Below are 23127 nucleotides of genomic sequence, written 5' to 3'. Positions count from 1 at the left end.
TCTTCGTTGCAGTGTGCGGGCTTCTCATTGTGGTGGATTCTCTTGCTGAGGAGCATGGGCTCTAGAGCACAGGCTCAGTAGTTGTGGCGCACGGGTTTAGTTGCTCTGCAGCATGTGGGATCTTCCCAGACCAGGGCTCGAACCCGTGTCCCCTGCATTGGCAGGCGGATTCTTAACCATTGCACCACCAGGGAAGTCCCAGCCCTGGCCCCTTAGAAAACACATGCTCCTGGTCACAAAGGGACTGGGCAAGGGTAAGGATGACCCTGTTTAACTATATCGCCCTGACTGGAGAAAGAACCCAAGGAGCCGACACCTGCTCTAAGAAGCTAAACACTGTAGGACATATTTACGAATTGATAGCTCGTATACCAATTAAACAGAATAATTTTGTGGGCTGTTCAACTGCTGTCATTCTGGCAGCTTGGTTTTAGAAGTACAAATGTCTTGTTAATAAACACACTAAACACTGTGAGGAGAAGATAAATAAAGATAAGCTCTTTCAGTCTAGTGGAGAAGCAGACGCAGAAACAAACAGTGGGACCGGGATATGCCAAGTGTACAACTGCGTCTGGAGCTACGTGGAAATGTGCCTCACACCTCCTGGGAGGTCGCGGGGGGAAGCAAAACCACCAGGGAGGGCTCCAAGGAGGAGGTGTTGTTGGAGCTGATCCATAAAGACCAAGTGGATGTTTACAAGGCAGAATCAGGGGTTGAAGATAAAGGAAAAAGCATATTCTGTAGATGGACTAGTCTATGCACAGAAACATCGGGACAAAGATCTTCTGAGAAGCCACGACAACAGCTGGAATATAAACTGTGTTCATCTAATAAGAGTAATGACAACAACAGCTCTCGTTTGCTGAGCGCTCACCATGCGTGCCAGGCACTGTCCTTAGCGCTTTGCGTGGATTATTATCACACTTAATACTCAACCCTCCTCACAGATGAAGAAACCGAGGTACAGAGCAGTTAAGTACCTGGCCCAAGGGCCTCGCCGCTCTTTAGAGGTGGAGTCAGGACTCATGTCCTAAGATTCCAGAGCCTGTGTTCTTCCCACATGCAGGGCTACGTGGGAGTGGAGGCAGGTGAAGGTGTAAAGGCAGGTGGGGCCCAGGTGACGACAGGCATTACAAGCTGTGAAGAACCACTAAATGGTTCATATGTGGGACAGAGAGGGTGATCAGACCAGACCTGCATTTGGAAATGGCTCATTGGTGACAGTACAGGAGATGGATCGGAGGGGACACGAACAGAGCAGGAGGATGATTTGAAGGCTACGGTGACAATCCTGGCCAGAAATGACACGGGTCTGAAACAAAGCAACAGCGGTGAGAATGGAGAATGTGGCCCAGAGTCAGAAAAGGAGAGGCAGGTGGGCAGGCGGGGGGACAGCAAGACGTGAGCTCAGCTGCCGGTAATTAAGGATGAGTTAGCCAGGAGTCATCCAGGTGGGGAGCCCATCAGGTAGATGGATCTATGACTCAGGAGCCCAACAGGGAGAAGGTGAGCCCGAGGTGCAGGGGGCAGCAACCGCTTTCCCAATGCGTGTGCACCAGGGAACTCTTAGCTCAGAGGCCTCCAGGATGGTGTCATTTGAGGATCTTCCACACCAATCGCTGAATAAGGATTCTTTGCAACTTCCCGCTTTTCCCCAGACCAGATTGTAAAATTCCAAGACTCGTCTTCTGAGGAATCATCTGGTCTACGTGAGCTACCCACCCCAGGCCCGGAAGCACTCCACGACCACTGTGGGCAAATCCCAGTGCTGTTACCACCTGAGCCCATGGTTCCCCAGCTTCAGGTCACCAGGAAACTTGCTCAAAGTGTGGTCCCATGAGCCCCAGAGCAGCCCTCCTTGGTACAACTTGACCCCAAACAGCCGGGAAGGTCAAACTCTGGGTTCCTATAAAATGGCTCCTTCTTTTAGCAAAACAATAGAAACATTGCCTTTAGCATATTCTGAAGGTACTTTAAAAGAGTCTGGTAGCCAAGTAACATTTTTAGTCCCCTGAGTACAGGGATAAAAAGTATCTTATTCATCCCCAAATTTTTATTCAATTTGTTTCCTCATTCAAAATGAATGACAGAAAAGATGCACTAGAAATAGGAAGGAAATAAGTATAATCCTTTAGTAATTCTCTCACTGCCAGTCCAGTTTCCGAGCCTTAGCTATAGGCCTCTAGAAACATCGCTGGCTGAATCCACCCGTGAATGGAGGAAAACTTCATTCACCAACTTAATACAACTTCACTTTCATTACGCCTTCCTTAAGCCAAGTTCCACAAATGCAAGTTAACTGATAGAAAGCTAAGACACAAAGTAGCAGCACCATTTTTTCTCTCAGTTTTAATGTTTTTCATATTCATTTTGTACAATTATCTGTCCTTTGAGGCTTTCCAAAATCGGCCCCCCACCCATCCAAATTCATGTTCCCCTACACCATAAAGGCTCTCTGAATACTGCTGCTGAAATCAGAAACAGCAGGACACCTGGCTACTAGCTTGAGAGATTAGTGTAACATCTTCACATCTCTGGGTGTTATGTTGCCACATATGTAAAATATACTTAATAACTTACTCCCTACTGGGATGATCGCATAAGATAACAGATATACAAGTGCTTCCAAAAAGCATAAACCCTGTATTAATACAAGTTCCTACTCTCCCTCCACTTAGAATCCCTCACCTTCTCACTCTCCTCCTGACCAAATTCTACCCCTTCACATCTGAGATGCGTGCGCACTTCTGTAAGTAACGTCACCCTTCTCTTCTCTCAACTCATAGCTGGAACCACACTGCTCCCTCTGGGTCTCTCCTGATTGTTTTTATGGGGGTGTGTTTGCCCCCACACACACACATAATTTAAAGCTCCCAGGCCTGGTGTTGCCCTCAACAGTGATCTCATAAGCAGCCCTCAATCACGACTCACTGACAGGCCAATGATAAATGTGTTCCTGACCAACACGTTCTCGGCTAAAAACGTAAAGTGCAGCCCATTTATAATTCCATGCATTATACAGCACTGCTTCTAAATAGGTCACCCGAAATTGTGGCTGAAATGATTCGGAAATAGACATGGCCCTGCTCTTCTGGTTCCCACCTCGCTTCTAGGTGTGGGCCTGCTCTGACCATCCCCACTCTGTTACCTCTTGGGTTGGTTACCTGCACCACTGCTGCTGAGCAGGCCGACAGAAAGCTCTTCTGTTCCAGTGAAGTGCAAGAAGGACGTGCCATCGCCAGGCTGGTGGGAAGTGCTGTGCCTGCAGAGAACAGAGCCCAGCCGCCTGACTTAATGCAGATCATCACCTCTTTTATCCTGCTCACCCTGTCTCCCGGGGGTTTTCATCAAAAACAGGCCTGAACATTTGGCCACACAGGCTGGCAAACACTGAGACCCATACCATGGCCACCAGGCTGCAGGGCTTGGAGTGTGTGCCAGCTCTGGCCTCCTGCCCTGGCACCTCAGCTGCTTCCCCACTGCCATGTCAGACGCCTGCCCCCTCCGTCCTAAGACTCCCCTTGCTGATACCCACAGGACAATGTGAGGTGCTTGAATAGAGGTACCAAGTTAACCTGGGAAAGAGGTTATGCCCTGCCTGTATCCCTCATCCATCCCATGGGATGTTGGGATGACTGAAAAGGGACCAATGATTGCTCTTTGCAAAGGTAACAGATCACAGCAACAGCGGGTAGTGTAGCATGGACTAGAGCATGTCAAGGCTTAAATTACTTTCTTCCTAGGCTGACTCTCTTCAGGTGCCTTGTAACACATTCAGGATCCTGGTTTGAAAAGACTTGTTTCTACAAACACAGGCCTTGGTTTCCATTGCTTTTAGCATCAACTTCGTCTAAACCCAACAGTGGAATTCCTCAATGACCAAAATGACAAAAGTCATAGACTGACTGCCCAAAACACACAGCGGGAACCACCTGCCTTGGAACTCGTTTTCTCCCATGACTGAGGATTAGGAGAAACTCATGACTGAGGTTGACAAAGCATGTTTTGAATTAAAGCAGAAGCTAAAGCAGGGCCTGGGGAACATCTCTGGCAAAAGCATCTCAGGCTATTTGCTGTGCACTGGCCCGGTGGCGGGGACGACGCTGACAAAGGAAAGGCCCACACGCGTGCGGTGTCTCCGAGTCTCACGAATGTGACGTTTCGCGGGCGGTCTATTCTGCTGTCGCCCTGGGTGCCCGAGCGCGTTCTCGCAGTACCTCCCACCCGGTACCCAGTGCCCAGCCTCACCTTCCAGTGGCTTCATGGTATGCCAACTCCAGCAGCTCTGCAGAGGAGTGGGTCGGGTCCCTCTGCCCGCTGCCCTGCAGCTCTGCCATGTTCTGTCGGGTCTGGTGATGGATCTGGATGGCCTCTCCAGATGGTCCTGCCCAGACAAAGATCCACTGAGCATCATTCCCCCGACAGCCAGTGCTGTGCACTTCACCTCAACCTTCCTTCCTTCCCGCTGCTGGGACGCGGGTGATTGAAAGGCGACCACACCACAGAGGCACATCCTGTCTGTGACCCTCTGGCTCCCAGATGGGACATCGCCTCTTCCAAGCAAGGCTCATCCTCCTGTGAGGCCTCAGCCTAAGAATATTTTGGGGTCCTCTGTCTCGCACATGTCAACTGAGACACAGTAAAGAAAGATAACAGTATGGGAGACTAGGGCCCCTCCCAGGAAGGTCAACACAGGCGAAACGAGAAGGGACACACGAGAGAAACACCGATGACTCTGTTAGTACTTGAGACGATAACATCTCCTACTTCAAGAGCAGAGGACGCACAAGGGCAAAATGGACATTGAGTAGGAGATAAGTCAGAATTAGTCGCAGCTACGGAAATATGCTTCCTGGAGAATGATAGGTTTCACAGCTGAGTGTCCAACCAGGTTAGCGGGGATTAAAGGAGAGGGTATTTGGGCAAACCCCAAACGTGGAAGAGGCAAAACACAAGCTGGAGGCCACAAACTCGCTTGGGAAAGAGAAAAACCTCTGAGGATGGGGGTGAGGAGGTGGGAGGTTGGGGAGCCTGGCAGAGGAGGGCCTCGGCTCTTAGAGGGCCAGGTGGGCAGAGTATTTAGTAAATACATTTAGCTTTAGAAAAGCGTGTGTGATTGGGGGGGAAAGCACAGAAGCAGGAAGAGCTGACGGTCATGGAAGAAACATCAATAGTTCTCGTAAGAGAACTCGAAGGGAGCCAGTGGGGACAATGATGGGGAGAAAGGGACACCAGAAAGAAACAGGTCAGGTGACAGATTAGGATAGAGATAAGGGGGGGCAAAAAGGGGGTTGGGAATGACCCCCAATTACAGCCAAAAGAACCAGATTCATTGCTCACTTATTTAACTTGTAACTCTGAAAGCAAGTACCAAAGAAAATAAGTAGACACTTGCAGGCATTCAGCAGGATGACTTCACGAAAACACCCAGGAGGTTAATGTACCTGTTCCTCCCCAGCCCAGTAAGAGCCCATCAAGCTGAAGTTTAATTTTAGCCACAGCTTTATAAAACCTTACTGTCATCTTCTTTAGGACAGAACACAGATCAGAAAGGATGAGCTAGGAAAAACAGTGAATTTGAAAAAAAAATTTTTTTAGTTTTGATTGGTTTTGAACTTTATCTAAATGGTATCATACAGAAAGTACTCTTTTATGGCAGGCTTCTTTCATTATGTTTGTAAATTTAAACATGGTTTGGGATATGGCTGTAGTTCGTTTTTATTTCAGCTTCCCATTATAAAAAATAGAACTCGTTTATTTTAAGCTTTTTTTCCCCCAATTTATTTAAACTAAAAAAAAAGAAAAAGAAAAAAAGAAATTGTTCACCCATTTCTCAAAAAAAAAAAAAAAAGTTTTTTTTTCTGCTGTCAGAGACCCTGAGAGGAAACAAAGTAACATAACTCCGTGTAACCAAGACTGTAACACTGACATCCAGAGAGAGTAAGGAAAGGAAGGAGTGAACAAGAAGAGGGACATTCGTCTCAGGAAAGAAAGCAGGTGGCAAAGCACAGTCCCTTGCAAACAGAAAAAGGAGCCCTTGGGTCTACACAGCTAGCTAGCTACAAAGTCCTCAAGGATCCTCACAAGAGCCCCGGGGCAGACAAAGGGGGCATGGCCGCCCCATCTTCCAGGTGGGGCACCGCAGGTGCAGAGAAGATGACACCCTTGACCAAGGCCACTCAGGGGATGCCAGGACTAGGAGTTCCCAGTCAGGGCTGTTTCCCGAGCGCCCAACTTACCCACAGGAAAAGTGTGCATCCAGCGCCTCCTGTTGGACGTAAGTTTCATGGGCATCCGCGAGGGTGCAAAGGGGTTGATCAGTGCCCGCTGGGGCACGTATCCCCCAGGTCGGAAGTGCAGCATGGACTCTGCGCTGCCCACGTGGAACCTCCCCGGCGCACTGGAGTCCCGCTGTGGTGGCTCCATCATGTTCTCCAGGACATCTGCCGGTTACCGTGGGGTGGGCAGGCACAGAGAGAAAGCACAGGGTCACGGTGAAAGCAGAACTAGGAGGACGATCTGCGGAGGCTGACAAGGACCTTGGAGAGCGTACATGTTAGGGAACGAGGGAAATGAGTGAAATCGCCAAACTATAAAGGAATGAAATATTGGGTTTACTTTTTAAATACCTGGGAGAAGGGGGTTCTGGTTCCTAAATTACTGGCCCAGTGAAACCACACCCAAACCTGATGGGAAGGACCACACATTGCCTGGAGACTCTAGATGTTGAGCTGGATGCAATGACTCAATAGTGGGTCTTGAGTTGTCTCCCTTTGGGGATGGGGTGGGTGCATTCTGCATGTGGGAGGAACAATACATGTAGATATTTGGTGACCAGAAAGGCAGACCCTAGCAGAGATAGCCAATGTGTTCACTAGACCTGTTTGATTTTCCTCTGAGACAAACAAGGAGACTGCAGTTTCCAGTCCCTTTGCGCTGGGGCCAAATAACTGAGTTCCAGCCAAGAGAACACAGGCAGAAGTGACATGCTCCACCCGAAGGCCTGGACCACAAACCTCTCCACGCGTGATCTCCATTCTCCTCTGCCCTGCTGTGGAAACTTTGGAGACCAGTGTTGATAACCATGGCATCCCGGGATGGAAGGACCATGGGGCCCTGAGTGACTGGGTGGATCACAACCCCCTCCCATTAATGCAGTGGCCTGGAACATGAGTAAGCAATCAAACGTCACTGTGTTAAAAAAACTAAATTCTTGGGAGAAAAGAATGAAGAAATGGATGCATCCAGCCTTGATCAGGTAAGGAGATGGCATGATATTTAGACTCAACCTGTCCCATTCAATGGCAGACAGGTCCCTAACCTGAGTGGATCCAAGAGCTGAAACCTACAACCAACTCTGTTGGTGAGCATCCCATGTTTACTAAGCAAACACCCAGGTTAGAAAGTGGGTCCAGCAGATGCAAATTCCATGGCATCAAGGAATGTCTTGTCCACCATTATCTACCCAATTCCTACCAAAGAACATGGCACATAGTAATATTTTATTCCTCAAGCCATTGTACATGCAAGAAGAGAACATTCAGTTCTCCATGAAAACTATATTTTTCACTGTAAATTAATGAATTGATGGTCCAATTTACCAAATAAGAAAGAATACAGTCTAGTTAGTTATCATGGAAATAAAAGGAGAGAACTCAACTTTTAAAAAGTTGAGTACACACTTTGAAAAGGATAAGAAATAGGACTAAGGGCTAAAATGGGTCAAAAATATGGGTAGAGGAAAGGGGAAATGTTTCCTATGCTACACTGGGTAGGTGGATGGGTGAGAATCCCTAAACATAACAGAGAAACTGGAAACAAAGGCCATGTGGATGGCATTGCCTGACACCGTTCCAGTGAATTGCTTTTTGGCTTTTCCAATAAACTCTCACATATCATTAACGATGTTGAAGTCAATTCTACCATTCAGATAATTTTTAAGAAAACTTGTTTTCAAAGCTACTTGGATTAAGAGCAACTTTATCTCCTCAGAGGAGAACTGGCTTTTAGAATAACAAAGGGTTTTAAAGGATTAATGTGTAGTTTAACTTTTACTACAGACCCTTCTAAGAATACGTTTAACAGAATGGGAATATAACTGTCATGCAAACTCAGAAATTTCCAGAAGGTGGGAAAAAGCTAACCTAGAAATTTTTTTTTTTTTGGCCACAGAGCTTGCGGGATCTTAGTTCACCAACCAGGGTTTGAACCCGAGCCCTTGGCAGTGAAAGCGCGGAGTCCTAACCACTGGACCGTCGGGAAATTCCTAGAAATCTTCAAATGTATTAAAATTCTTTTGAATACTAACCCTAATTAATGTAGGTGACATAGGTTATATTCTATAGTCGTGTAATTAAATATTTGCTCCTTTCTCTTTCAGAATTTCCTTTTTATACTTCGAACCAGTTTAAAAAAAAACAACTTTTTTCAGCAGTCAAAAGATTTCCGGCTGTTGGCTCAGTGTCTATGGTGTCTAATGAATGAAAGCACCCTGCTCCTCGGTCCTCAGGTCCCAGGAGCCACCAGCTTCCCCTTCAAAGTTCTGGGAAACACTCCTCACCCTTTGGGAATCCTTCCAGGGCAACAGGAGGCAGCTGTGTGCACACAACAGTCCTAAGTCAGTGATTAAAAGTCAGGAGGGCTACTCCTCCATTTAGAAAACATTCTTGAAATATCAAAATTATAGAGGAGAATGATTAGTGGGAGGGTGTGGCTCTAGAGGGGTAGCAGAAGAGAGGCCGTGGGGATGGAATATCTTAATTGTGGTGTGGTTACATACGTCTACATATGTGCTAAAACTGCACAGACACACACACACACACACATACGCACAAATGCATGTACGACCAGTGAGCTCCGAATAGGCTCTGTGGATTGTATCAAGGTCATGTCCCTGGTTTTAATACTGTACTAGTTATGCAAGATGTTATCATGGGGGAAAATGAGTGAAAGCTACACAAGACCTCCCTGGATTTGTTTTTTTTGGAATTTCCTATAAATCCATAATTATTTCACAACAGAAAGTTTTCCAGACAGGCAGGAGGGGGCTGTATACTTGAGCTGCAGATGCCGCTGGATGGGTAAGATAAGATACAGGAAAAGCAGCACCTGTACTCCCTGGGCCATGCCAAGTTAACAGGTCACTTGAAGTGGAATAGAGGAAAGAGGCTATTTTAAGTGTGGCTCGAATGGAAATGCTAAGGAAATAAGTAAACACTTTGACCTTAGGCCTAAGAAAAGCTCTACCTTAACATATGAAAAGGTAGACAGTTACAGGGAAGAGAGAAGAAAGGGTAAAGACAAAAATAGTATAACACACACACACACACACACACACACACACAAACAGCTAAGGCCATTCGTACTCACTGCACCTGCATGGAAATAATTAACATGTGGGACTTACAGCCCACACCTGTCCATAGCCCCGCCCATCCCCACTACAGGAAGGCAGCTGTCCCCACCCTGCCCAGCCCTGCCCTCTGACCTCGAGTGCTGGTGTAGCCCAAGGAGCTGCTGACTTCATACTGGTGCAGGTGGGGGTGAGGGATCATCAGGATGTTGGTGCTCCTGCCCAGGGAACTGTCGTCAGAAGCCTGGCTCCTCACCTCCTCTGTGGGCAGCGCCTGGCCAGGCAGGGAAGGGCTGGATGAGACATCGCAGGAGCTGGCGCTCTTCCGACTGTGACTCTCCCGCTCTCGCACGGACCTGGTGGGTGAGAGATCAAGTCACACCAAGCGGGGGATGCTGTCCCACCTCGAGTTACAACTCCCAAACGGATCCTCAGCCTGGGCTACATGGGAGGCCAATAACGAAAACCCCCAATGGGATCTCCGAGTGGGAGGTAATATAGGAGGGACTCTGTCCTGAGCAGCTGGAGACGTCGTGGAAGAAACGGGGGAGATGCCTGACAGTCATCCAATGGCCGGAGTCCCAGGATCAGAGCTGTAAAGAAGCGATCGCTCAGCCTGACCCCACCTCATCCCACCATCAAGCTCGTGTCACTGAGAATGGGGTTGTGAACCGATGTCACCCAAGAGGAAGCACACAGCACTGCCTGAGAAGTCTTCTGGCATCAAAAATTGAACCTAAATCTAACCAAGCCTCTAGAGATAATTGCCAGTTTACAGGAGATTCAGAGACAACAGGAAAAGTTAAATGTCATATGGAAATAAACAGACAAAGGAAGAAAGCAAGACACTCTGTGGTCACAGAAAATGACATAAGAGAAAATGCAACATGTGCATCTTCTTCAGATCCCAACTCAAACTAAGTAACTGTAAAAATCACAGTTTTGAGACAACTGGGAAATCTACAGAGGGACTGGCTATCAGGGATATTAAGGAATTAGTGTGAATTTTGTTACCAGTGACGAGGGTACTGTGATAACATTTTTTTGTTTGTTTTCTTATTTGTTAGAGACACATGCTGAAATACTTACAGGTTTAAAAAAAAAGAAAAGGATACCTGAGATCTGTTTTAGAATGCTCAAGGAAATTTCAAATGTGGGAGAAGTGATAAAACAAGATTGACAACACACTGATAACTGTTCATTTCACTGGTCTCTCTGTTTGAATGTTTCCTTAATAAAAATTTAAAAAACAGTATGCCCTTATTAAAACATGAAACTCCCTGAGGGGAAAACCTCTGGAAACAGCAGGAAAAAGGATCAGCAGGACAGGAGCCCAATGGGGGACAAAAATTCAGAACGGAAGAGTCAGCAACCGCCGATAGGGCCACCCCTCCGGCATAAGAGCTGTTCTCTTTCCACCTGGAAGGATTTTAAGGGAGAGCTTAAATGGAACCTGAAAATAGATCCCAAGGGCTGACTACACTTTTCATTATTTCAACAGTAAATATTTGAGCGCCAGCATATGCTCAGCCCAGTGTGGGGATAGAGCACAGATTAGGGCACAGTCTGTGCCCTCAAGGAACACAGCCTGAGTCTCTGAGACACCAGGTTTCGCCGTCTTTGACCAGAAGAAAGAAAACCAAGGATTTTGGACCATGAAAGGGTTCTCAGACACTCAGAAGAAAAGCACCGCCGAGGCCCTAGGCAGCATCTACGTGCAGGGGAGCTGCTGTTAACAGCACTCACTCTGACCTCTAAGCATTCTCGGGACCAGACATCAGGATGGGATGAGGGGAAAGGACAAAAGAAGAGCACGTGGCCACTCTAAGCCTATTTGTCACAATGTGAAGAGCCGGAATATTCCTCCAATCAGTGATTCTTCCAACCAAAGCACACTTTCCATGTCTAAGATATGTGGAAAATGGACTCGCGGTACTTGGTCAACTAGGGAAAAAAATAAGCTAGAGCTCTGTTTCACATTTCATTAAAAAAAAAGAAAAAATTCTATACAAAGAACTAAGTATAAAAACCAAGACCAAAAAAGTATTGGAAGAAAATACAAAAGACACGTTTCTAACCTTGGAGTGGGGATGGCTTTCTTACACAAGACCCAGAAATGAGTATGTTGGTAAATCTGACTATTTCACAATGAAAAACTACTACATGACCAAAATACCATGGAGCAAATTTTAAAAACAGGAATAAAGAAAGAAAAGTCTCTCGCCCTCTGGGAATAATAAACCTAAAAGAAACTCTGGGCCCTGGGATCAATCGATCCATCTATCTATCTATTATCTATTAGTGGCTGCCTATCTATCTATCTATCCATCTATCTATCTATTAGTGGCCTCCCAGTGAAATGAAAATTCCAGAATTCACGAATTGCTTCTCTTGGCTAGAAAAAGCAGAATGCTCTCCTTATGAGGGGACGATACTTCATAGCAAACATAGCTAACAAAACGGCTGGGCCAGAGAACCAGAAAACAGACTCCCTAATGATCCACATACTATGGCTTCCACTTGGCTAATTTTAATTTAAGATGTTTGCAAGGTTGCTCTCATGCAGGTCCCTACTGGGCCTCAGGTTTTCCTAATCAGCTTTTACATCCACCCCAAAGTGCATGTGGCAGAAAACCTGCAGGTGGCGAGGCGCTGAGCCCGGGACGGGCCTGGCAGCCTGAAGACTTGCGCATCATAAGCATCGTAATCCACTTGGATGGGAAGAGTGTTCTCAGATTCTTTGGGAGTCCCCAGAGCTGAAACACACAAATAATACAAACTGTCCTCAAAACACATTTCAACAAGAGGCCTTTGGATGGTCTTCATGAAAATCTGCAAGATATAGGTCATTGTCACCATCTCCCCCTGAAAAAAATGGGATAATAACCCATTCATCAGGTTACTAAGATTAAATGATTTATATGTCAAAGCGATATAGGGATTACTATTTACTAGCATTAAGTAAAGGCAAGATGATGGCAGCATTTCCTTCTGTGATCCCACTTTAAAAATATCATCTTGGGCTTCCCTGGTGGTGCAGTGGTTAAGAATCCGCCTGCCAATGCAGGGGACACGGGTTTGAGCCCTGGTCCGGGAAGATCCCACATGCCGCGGAGCAACTAAGCCCGTGTGCCACGACTACTGAGCCTGCGCTCTAGAGCCTGTGACCACAACTGCTGAAGCCTGCACACCTAGAGCCCGTGCTCCGCAACAAGAGAAGCCACCGCAATGAGAAGCTCGCGCACCGCAACAGAGTAGCCCCCGCTCACTGCAACTAGAGAAAGCCCGCGAACAGCAACGAAGACCCAATGCAGCCAAAAATAAATAAATAAATTTTAAAAATATAAAAATATCATCTTAATGTGTATATTTAGTCTTTTAAAACTTTCCACCCGATCCCTACAATTGACCTATGGAAAAGAAAAATAAGGTTTTGTTATCACCCATTTTGCAGCTGACAGGACAAAAATATACAGGATCACTAAGGGACCTTCTAAAGATCACAGAAGGGGAACTCTGGTCTTCCAAACTTGGCTGTGAATTTTTTACGCAATCTCACAAAATCTTGTTGCCATGGGTTAGCTGACTCTTTCTAAAAGTGATGAAAGGAGAAAAAAATACTCACACGTATCACGGCCATTTTTTGCTTTCTCAGAGGCAGGCTGTAAAATTAAATAGAGTTAATCACTCCTGGGATATCCCTTGTTGTTTATTTATTTAATGCAGAAAACTATAAAGTTCTAAGACAAATTTCTCAAACGTTATTCATGACCGTTGGGGGATAGGGGGTTTCTTAGGCGGCCCCAAATAACAACATCAGTGACAGTCCCTAAAGGCTCTGCTGGTGGGTGAAACCTACCTTCTTTCCGGCCAGTTTTATTCGTGGGGTGAAACTATTACAAAAGAGCTGGCTTTTGGATGTGTAGAAACTGCAAAAGAAACAGACAGGGTCACTCATCTAAACCCCTTTCTTTCTTTTTTTTTTAATTATTATTTTTTTTTTTTTGATCATGCCACACGGCATGCGGGATCTTAGTTCCCCGACCAGGGATCGAACCCGTGTCCCCTGCAGTGGGAAGCGTGGAGTCTTACCCACTGGACCGCTGGGGAAGCCCTAAACCCCTTTCATTTTAAACCTCAAGACACAGTTGGAATCCCAGCCATGGATCAGCCCTCCCAGGAACACCTTTGTCTCAGGCCTCACTGATCTTCCCAATTCTTTCTTTTGTAATTACTACAAAACATTAATTATGTTTTAAAATATTGTTCTATTCCTTTTTTTCCTATAAGTTGTCTCATGTGCGCTAGTCCTGATTCCTAACTGGATTAGAATCTCCTCCTTGAGCTGAAATTAGCAGGAACACTGAGGCCTGGTCTCATGTGAAGAGGAGGCATGGGGATTTTTCTACAAATGGAGAGGCCCAGGCCCCGTGTTGGTCCACTATGGTCTGTGTGAGTTGGGAACAGGGGGAATTGGGAATAGTTGTGGAAATAAGTCCTTCAAACTTGTTTTTATGTTTTTCACCATAGACTGTTCTTATGTCACAGCCATGACTTTGCATATAGAGACGCTTTAAGCAAATGTTAGAACTTTGGTTTCCACATTCTCTTGACAAAAGATTTTATAGTAAGAACTTAACAGGTTTGAAGAAAAAAATGTCAAGGAAGCTAATGGAATCCCTGATCCTCTACGGCGAATCCAGATCTCACCCACCTGTGGTTTATCCAGTGAGGGATATTGTAGTCGTCACCCACGCGAGAGTCGCGAGGGCCGCTCCGATTGTGCAGCTAAAAGGGAACAAGGCAGGGCCCAGGTCAGCTGGAAAGCAGGTAGGACCCGGAACTGCTCCAGCTTCTCTGATTCTAACTATTCTCAAGATCACCCTGCGCTGGAACCTGGCCTTTAGTGAGCATTGCAAAATCAATCACCTTGAACAACGGGACAGCATGCAGTGGCTGCTCCCCCATGCACACCAAGTCCACACCGATTCCTAAAAAAGGAAAGACAGAAAGAGTTGGTGGGGGGGGCAGTGTAGAGATACGCATCCCAATCTATTAGCCGTGTGATTTAAGTGGGTCAGGGTACAAGGCACAGCTGACTTATTCTCCTCACCAGCTCTGCCCACGCAGTTAAGAAGTAAATAGGTGCATTCTGTCTGTGTCCTCTTTACCAAGTCCCACCACATCTGCCACTAATCAGTGCTTGACAGCTTTTGACTGCCTTGCAGATCGTGATTTGTCAAACAGACCGTCAGGCCTCCATGACTACAGTTTCAAGGCCCAAAAGGAAAGGGAACCTTGTCATCTCAGTAAAAAGCAAAATAATTCACATCATTCAACAGAGTTTCTTTACTGGCCATCATCAGGATTTACATTCCCAACTCCATCTTGTTGTTAGAACACAAATCAAATAGGGGGAGGGGGTGCAAGTCGGAGATGCACGGCACATAACAGAGGGAGGACTGGGTGATCCCATGGCGCTTCCCAGGATGGGCTGATGGACACTGGATCCTGGAAACAATTCCCAAAAGGGGTTCTCCAGCGTCAAGTATGTTTGGGAAACTCAGAGTGCCTGTTATGTCCTCTAGAGATAAACAAGATACACTAACATATTCAAACTGGCAATTAGGAACTGTGCCGAACTGTGCATGACCCAGCATGTCCCAAGCTGACTGACCATGGAACTCTTTTTTGTCACCTGACATTAGTCATGTTCCCAGATCCCAATGGGTAACGGTAAATCAGGCTATAAACACAGCAGCGCCCCAGAAGCATTACCGTTATCTATCATCCGCTGCTTGGTCAGGATCATGAGTAGCCGGTCCACTTCGAACACACCCACCCCGGGCGTGATCACCACAGACATCTGCCCAGTTCGGTCAAAGTTGCGGTTGATGTAGTGCTTGTCAAACACTTGAAACAAAGCAAAAAGTCCTCCTGTGAAGATGCTACAGCTTATCAGAAACCAGACAGTGGCAAGCGTCTCCATGCTCTCGGACCATTTCATCCATGTTTCTGTTAGAGCGGTTGTCACCTCCTGGTCTGAATTCACTTCTGTCCTTCTGCTTCTACAGTAAGAACTGCTTGAATACAGGTCTATGTCCCTGTTGCCTTTGTTAATACCCCTCTTCGAGGCTGAATACTTGCCTCGTGCTGCCTTAAATATCAAAATTTCATGTCGTTAATTTAAACCATCCATAAATGGATCTGTATTGAAACTTAGAAGAATCAAATATTGATTTAAGACAATATTTGAGAGAGCGGACCAGAATCTTGTGATGACTTTGCAAATTTGGCAAGTTAATTCTTATTTCTTTTTTTTTTTTTTTTTTTGGCCGTGCCATGCCATGCAGTTTGCAGAATCTCAGTTCCCCGACCAGGGATTGAACCTGTGCCCTCAGCAATGAAAGCAGAGTCCTAACCACTGGACGGCCAGGGAATTCCCTAATTCTTATTCCTGGGCTGTGCGATTTTTACTACGGGAATTTAGTGCCATTCAAATGTGACAAAAAGGTTTACTAATAAAAGACCCCGTGCTCTAGAATACCTAGCACTTGGGTACAGGGGCAGGCGATACACACAGTGAAGTGACAACACACCATCTCTTCCGTCAGTTGCCAGTGATGGACAGACACCTAACCAGAGCTGGGAATGTGGAATTCTAACCAGCGAGCAGAGACAGGGTCACTGGGAGCTGAACTCGGGTCTAGGAATTCCTGCTGCTGCGGTTCCCAGAGCCACCCTCGTCCCCACCTTCCTCAACAAGGTGTTCAAGCCTTTTCTGGCTGTCCCAAGAGCCCCTGTATCCTTAAACTTCCTTTTTTGTTTGAATTCAGTAGGTTTCTGTTATCTGCAAACAAAGTATCTCAGCTAACACATAAATGCAGGGAGAAACGTTCGGAAGAAATCACATCACGCTATTAACAATGGTCCCTCTTGGAAGGGTCTGACAGTGGAGGGAAGGGGGAGATTTTCATTGTACTTGATATACTTCTCTATTATTTGAATTCTAGGAACAATGGGCTCCTTTTGTAATTAAAAAAAAAAAGTAGATTAAAAAAAATTACCTGGAAGCAATTGAAGGATGGAGTGGAAAATAATAAGAACGCAGTTTTTAGGAAAACAAAGTGGCCAAGGAGGACTTTCTCCAGCTCTTTACTCTTGGATCACCATGAGAAGCAGATGAGAAGAGCAAGTTGATTCCCAACAGAAAACCCAAGAGCTACATGGTGGCCATTAAAACCATCCAAACAGAAGTTACTGCTTTCAGTTAATCTGGGGGGCAGGTGGGTGGGGGCATCACCAGCTAGGTCTGGGTCTCTGCACATTAGTAAAAAGAAGGTCACAGCCATGTGGTCAGCAAGACATCTGCTCACTGTGGCTGGCGCCCTTACTCACCATTGAATGACAGATTGATGGCCTCTAGGTAGTTTCCTTGTGCTGAGGTAGAATTGTCTCCTTGAGGAAAGCCCTCTGAAGCAAAAGACACAAGAGAAGGAACAACATCTCATGAAAGATGGACTCGTAAGAAGCAAGTGGGGGGATTTCTCTGGTGGCGCAGTGGTTAAGAATCTGCCTGCCAGTGCAGGGGACACGGGTTCGATCCCTGGACCAGGAAGATCCCACATGCCGCGGATCAAATAAGCCCGTGCGCCACACTACTGAGCCTGCGCTCTAGAGCCCACAAATCACAACTACTGAGCCCATGCGCCACAACTACTGAAGCCCGCGCACCTAGAGCCCATGCTCCGCAACAGGAGAAGCCTCCGCCATGGGAAGCCCGCGCACCACAATGAAGAGTAGCCCCCGCTCGCCGCAACTAGAGAAAGCCCGAGCACAGCAATGAAGACCCAACGTAGCCAAAAATAAAATAAATAAAATAAATAAATTTATTTTAAAAAAAAAGAAACAAGTGGAAGGTGCCTTGCTCCACAGGCCTCTCCCCCTGCAGAAGGGACGTGACTGAACTTACTGCACATGCAATGACCAGCGGGACCCAACCTGACATAGAAACCCGGCCAGAAGCAGAAGCCATACTCAACACTGGAAGGGAAGCAAGCAGGAACCTCTTGGTCCCCCAGCCTCCATCTGACACCTCCTCCCCTGCCGCACCTTCCAGCACATAAGTGCAGTACCTGCCTGTTCCAGTCGCACCAGCACTGGATACTGGATGAAGAGCTTTTTAATGGTCACGAGGAGGGAGGTCCACTCTTCTCTCCTCTCATTCTGCACCACCACCCTGAAAGGAGCACAATCACAAGATAGGAATCGAGCAGTGATGACACACAGGACATAGGGTCCCTTACTGGGTTTCAAGGAAAGGAGAAGAGGGGACGCCTGGAGCTGGGGTCATCTATCATACAGCAATATGTAGTAAAGTCGAATGCGTTTAACAAACGTTAACAAAGAAATGTAATCACATCAAGAGAGTGAAAATTAAAAATTGAAAAAAAATATAAAAACATTTCAAAATTGCCTAGAGATTATATAAATGCCCAGTGCTGTGCAGGGAGATGAACATTCTTACAGACTGAATTACAATTAGGTAGTATATACGAAAAGCCTTAAAAGAAAACATCCATATATATGTTTTTACACAGACAGCCAATAAACATATCTAGGTCAGGGAACTAGATCAGTGGAAAGGAATGGGTGGGAATCTGCTTACTGTATACCTCTGAACCTTTAAAATTTTGAACCATGTGAATGTATTCCAAAAAATAAGTAAAATTTAAATTTAAGAAGAGAAAGATACATTTCCATTTAATGTTAGGAATTTATCCTAAAGAAACACACAGGATCCAGAATAGCCAACACAGTATTGAAGAACAAAGTTGGAGGACAGACACTATCCAACTTCAAGACTTACTATAAAGTTACAGTAATCAAGACAATGTGATACTGTGAATGAACAAATAGATCAATGGAACAGAATGGAGCCAGAAATAGACCCACACAAATATAGTCAACTGATCTTTGCCAAATGAGAAAGGCAATACAATGGAGCAAAGATAGTCTTTTCAACTGGTGCTGGAACAACTGGCTGTCCACATGGAAAAAAAAAAAAAAAAAAAGGAAGGAAGGAAGGAACAAGGAAAGCAGGAAGGAAGAAAGAAAAAAAGAAAGGGAAAGAAAGAAAAAAATTTACTTGCAGTCTACCAATCAACAGCATTGGGATCATCAAACTTTCAGGATCCATCCCAGAACTTACTGAATCAGAACCTACATTTTAACAAATTCCCAGTGATTCATTTGTACACAGAGGTTTTAGAAGCACTAGTACAGTGGACCACAAACACTAAAAAGGTGCTTTATAAATAACTCTACTGAGCTGATATTTAACGTACTCTCTAAAAAAAAAAAAATCTAGACACAGACCTTACAGCCTTCATAAAAATTAACTCAAAATGGATCACAGACCTAAATACAAAACATAAAACTATAGGACTCCAGAAGATAACACAGGAGAAAACCTAGATGACCCTGGGTATGGTGATGACTTTTTAGATTCAATACCAAAGGCACAATCCATGAAAGAAAAATTGATAAGCTGGACTTCATTAAAATGAAGAAACTTCTGCTCTGCAAAAGACAGTGTCAAGAGAATGAGAAGACAAGCCGCAGACTGGGAGAAAAGACTTGCAAAAGACACATCTGAATAAATGACTATCATCCAAAATATACAATGGACCCTTAAAACTTTACAATAAGAAAACAAACAATACAATTAAAAAGTGGGCAACAGACCTGAACAGACACCTCACCAAAGAAGATAGATGGATGGCAAATAAGCAGATGAAATGATGCTCCACCTCATACGCCATCAGGGAAATACAAATTAAAACAACAATGAGACAACACTATATACCTATTAGAAAGGCCAAAATCCAGAACACTGATAACACCAAATGCTGGCGAGGATGTGGAGCAACAGGAACTTTCATCCATGCAAACTGGTGCAGCCATTTTGGAAGACAGTTTGGTGGTTTCTTACAGAACTCTTACCATACAATCCAGCAATTGTGCTCCTTGTTATTTATGCAAATGAGTTGAAAACTTATGTCTACACAAAAACCTGCACATGGATGTTTACAGAAGCTTTATTTATAACTGCCAAAATTTGGAAGCAACCAAGAGTCCTTCAAGAGGTGGATGGTACAGCCAAACAAGGGTCCATTATTGAACTCTAAAGAGAAATGAGCTATCGAGCCATGAAAAGACATGAAGGAACCTTAAATGCATACTACTAAGTGAAAGAAGCCAATAGGAAAAAGTTACATATTATATGATTCCAACCATATGACACTCTGGAAAAGGCAAAATTATGGAGACTCTAAAAAGATCAGTAGTTCCAGGGGTTGGGGGTGGAGAAAGGAATGAGTAAGTGGAGCACAGAGGATTTTTAGGGCAGTGGAAATACTCTGTGTGATACTATAATGATGGAGACGTGTCATTATTCATTTGTCCAAACGCAGTGAATATACACCACCAAGAAGCCCATTTTTTCATCTCGTTTATTTTTGGTCTTACCCCTGGTCTGACTTTGCAATCCAAAGGGAAGTACTTTTAACACTATGATATGTGTTTCTCCAGACCCTTTTCAGTTTAGCCTGTTTTAAAATTGGACGTTCCTTTTTTTAAATTTGTTTTTGTTTTTAATAAAATCAAATATACTTTGGTAGAGAAAATAGCACTGTGAGCCTCCATGTACCTACCCCTCATATCCAACAATTATCAAAGAGGATTACATCATTTTTAATGGGATGGCTGTATAGTACTTTGTCAGTCTGAAATTCTACCATAATTTAATTCTTTATTGTTGATATTTAATTTTTTTCTAATTTTTAAAATTATATATCACTGTGAGAGACAGATACACAGTTATGCATCCCTGAGCGTTTCCTGCTTTTTTTTTTATTAAGACTTTTTTTAGAGCAGTTTTAATTTCACAGCAAAATTGAGAGGAAGGTACAGAGATTTCCCATATACTCTCTCCCTTAACACATGTTTCATGCCCCCCCACCCAATTATCAATTATTCCTCACCAGAGTGGTACATTTGTTGCAATTAATAAACTTACAGTGACACACCATAATCACTGAAAGTCCATAGTTGCCCTTATTCTTTAGGAACAAAATGTTTTAATATCTATAATTTGCTCTTAAGTAAAATTTAGCCGAAAAACAAATGAAGTGGGGCTTCCCTGGTGGCACAGTGGTTAAGAATCCGCCTGCCAATGCAGGAGACACGGGTTTGAGCCCTGGTCCGGGAAGATCCCACATGCCACGGAGCAGCTAGGCCCATGTGCCACAGCTACTGAGCCTGCCCTCTAGAGCCCATGCTCCGCAACAAGAGAAGCCACCGCAATGAGAAGCCCGCGCACCGCAATGAAGAGTAGCCCCCGCTCTCCGCAACTAGAGAAAGCCCGCGCACAGCAACGAAGACCCAATGCAGCCAAAAATAAATAAATTAATTAATTAAAAAAATATGAAACAAATATGGCATGATAATAACTGTTTAATCCAGGAATTGGGTATATGGGTTCATTATATTAATTCATTCTTCTTTTCTGCGAGTTTGAAACTTTTCACAATAAAAAGTTTGGAAAGTCTAAATGCAATGTGGTATCCTGCATTGGATCCTGGAACAAAAAAGGTGCATAAGCGGAAAAACTGATGAATCTGAGAAAAGTCTGATATTTAGTTCATAGCAATGTACCAGTCCTCATCTCGTAGTTTTGATAGATGTACCTTGGTTAGGAAATGTTCACAGAGGAAACTGGGTGAAGGGTATATGGGAACTCTCTGTACTATCTTTGCTACTTCTCTGTAAACCTAAAATTATTCCAAAGTAAAAAGGTTAATTTTTTTTTTTTTTAAGTTAGGGAAGAAACAACCAGGGGAAAACAAAAGGCAAAAGCAACCCAAACATACTTATAGAAGTCTTCATAGAATTGCCCCTTGTGATCCTGCCTAATTGAGGCTCGGTTTATTTCAGGAAATTCATCTGAAATAGAGAAAACAACATATACAGATAAGATTAAAAAGAGAAATTCAGTTTCTCCGCTTCCCCCTTCTGGGTTGAAGAGTTGCATCACACACACACACACACAAAGATAATTATGTATCTGTTAAGTTGGTTTTAAGATGAATTACAGCCCACAGACTCCTTGAATCTGCTAATGGACTGTGTCATTTTCCACTCTACCCTACCCTCTAACAGAAAAGATGGGACAGACGGAGCAGTGCCAAAGGAAAGAAAATGATAAGGAATGAATTGGGATGGGCGTGTGGAAAGCTTAACAAAAAAATAATTGTAGGAGAAAGACTTACGCACCAAGAGATTTTGCATCATAGAAAGTCCTAGAAAATAGGACCACTGTTACTTCATGACTACAGTTCTTCTCCTAGGGATAAGTAGAGAAAAAGAGGACTCAAGTTTATTCCATTTACTTCAATTCTGGGAGGCTCGGGGGCTCAGGCATTGGGTAGCATCATGTAATTGTAGGCTGCATAATGCAGTAGACACAGTTCTGCCAGAGTCAGAAGGCTGGGACTGACTCCTGGCTCTGAAACTTACCACTACATGACCTTGGGCAAATTATCTAAAGTCCTAGGAATGTGGAAGGTATTTTGAAAACTGCAAATCACGGGACTTCCCTGGCGGTCCAGTGGTTAAGACTCCATGCTTCCCCTGCTGGGGGCGTGGGTTCCATCCCTGGTCAGGGAACTGAGATCCCGAATGCCGCGCAGCACGGCCGTTAAAAAAAAAACAAACCTGCAAATCACCAATAAGTTGGGGGTGCTGTCTCCCAGCTCTTGATTTGCCATAAAATAGATCAGCCTATTGTCAGAGGATCATGGTATTTGTACCTGCTTCATGGTGTTTTTTAACTTCTTCAGGACTGTGGTTTAGGGAAGAATGGAACCCATGGTGGTGGATGTAAGCACCAGACACTCCCACCTACTGCCAGGGCCACAGGACGAGGACTGGGTGCTGCTCAAGATGCACGGGTTGAAACCAAGGTAATTACCTTTGGACTGCAATGGGGACGAGTGAGAATACATATTTCCATGCAGTCTGGAGTTCAATATTCTAGAAGTAGGGTGTTTACAGACGGCATGAAATTTGGCTTGCACCAGTGAGCGAGAAAGCTCAGTTTCAGTTCCTCCTGGGTCTTTGAAGACAACAGCCCAAACTGACCAACCCCATCTCAAACTCAACTTACTAACCACACAATTCAGCATTCACTGTATAAGGAAGACAACATAATGAACATCACGTCACCTTATATTCTTCCACTGATATCGCTCAAGTAGACAGAAATTCCTAAATACAAGCCACAGTACCAAGAGCAGACCTTCAGTAGCCACCAACTAATTTATTGGACGTCTAGTGCTCCAAACGCAGCTCCAAACTGATCAGATTTTGGTGTAAGTTTTACACAGGAAAAATGCCTGACAGTGGGCTGGTGTGCACGTGAGAGCCTCTCAACTCATGTGTGATGGAGGAGGTAACATACAACAGTGGTGACGTGACGCAGGATTACAGAAACAGACAGGACGGCCCAGGGGTTATGACCTCAGGCGAGCACTGGATGAATGGATGGAACTGGATTAGAATCCTCGCTCTGCTTTTTCGGGCTATCGATCACAGGCAAGTTACCTAACCTCTTTCAGCTGTGCTTTCCCTACCTGTGTAAGAGTGACAAGAGGATGAAGTGAGATAAGGCGGGTAAAACACTTACCACAATACCTGGTATGTGCTCTTATATT

The 23127-nt window shown here is 44.9% G+C and overlaps 1 protein-coding gene across 13 annotated transcripts in view; it reads right to left on the bottom strand.

The window, feature by feature from the left end:
* Positions 1 to 23127, bottom strand: part of DEPDC5 (DEP domain containing 5, GATOR1 subcomplex subunit) — a 91885-nt gene that overhangs the window by 50098 nt on the left and 18660 nt on the right. For all 13 annotated transcript variants that reach the window (XR_014233861.1, XM_082353050.1, XM_082353052.1 and 10 more), the window contains 14 exons: positions 21689 to 21758; positions 21286 to 21358; positions 17488 to 17591; positions 16751 to 16825; positions 15131 to 15265; positions 14282 to 14343; positions 14067 to 14140; positions 13212 to 13281; positions 12978 to 13014; positions 11988 to 12108; positions 9488 to 9708; positions 6240 to 6443; positions 4249 to 4384; positions 3165 to 3262 (listed from right to left, as the gene is read on the bottom strand). Coding sequence is in view for 12 of the 13 variants with exons in the window: in XM_082353050.1 (XP_082209176.1) it covers positions 3165 to 3262; positions 4249 to 4384; positions 6240 to 6443; positions 9488 to 9708; positions 11988 to 12108; positions 12978 to 13014; positions 13212 to 13281; positions 14067 to 14140; positions 14282 to 14343; positions 15131 to 15265; positions 16751 to 16825; positions 17488 to 17591; positions 21286 to 21358; positions 21689 to 21758 (1480 nt within the window). In the remaining variant the exon portion in view is untranslated. The remainder of the gene's footprint in view (positions 1 to 3164; positions 3263 to 4248; positions 4385 to 6239; positions 6444 to 9487; positions 9709 to 11987; positions 12109 to 12977; positions 13015 to 13211; positions 13282 to 14066; positions 14141 to 14281; positions 14344 to 15130; positions 15266 to 16750; positions 16826 to 17487; positions 17592 to 21285; positions 21359 to 21688; positions 21759 to 23127) is intronic.

This window comes from Balaenoptera borealis, assembly GCF_965194805.1.
Source record: "Balaenoptera borealis genome assembly, chromosome: 14".
Lineage (NCBI taxonomy): Eukaryota > Metazoa > Chordata > Mammalia > Artiodactyla > Balaenopteridae > Balaenoptera > Balaenoptera borealis.
The sequence above is the reverse complement of the archived record's forward strand: the minus strand, read 5'-3'. Positions and strand labels throughout refer to the sequence as shown.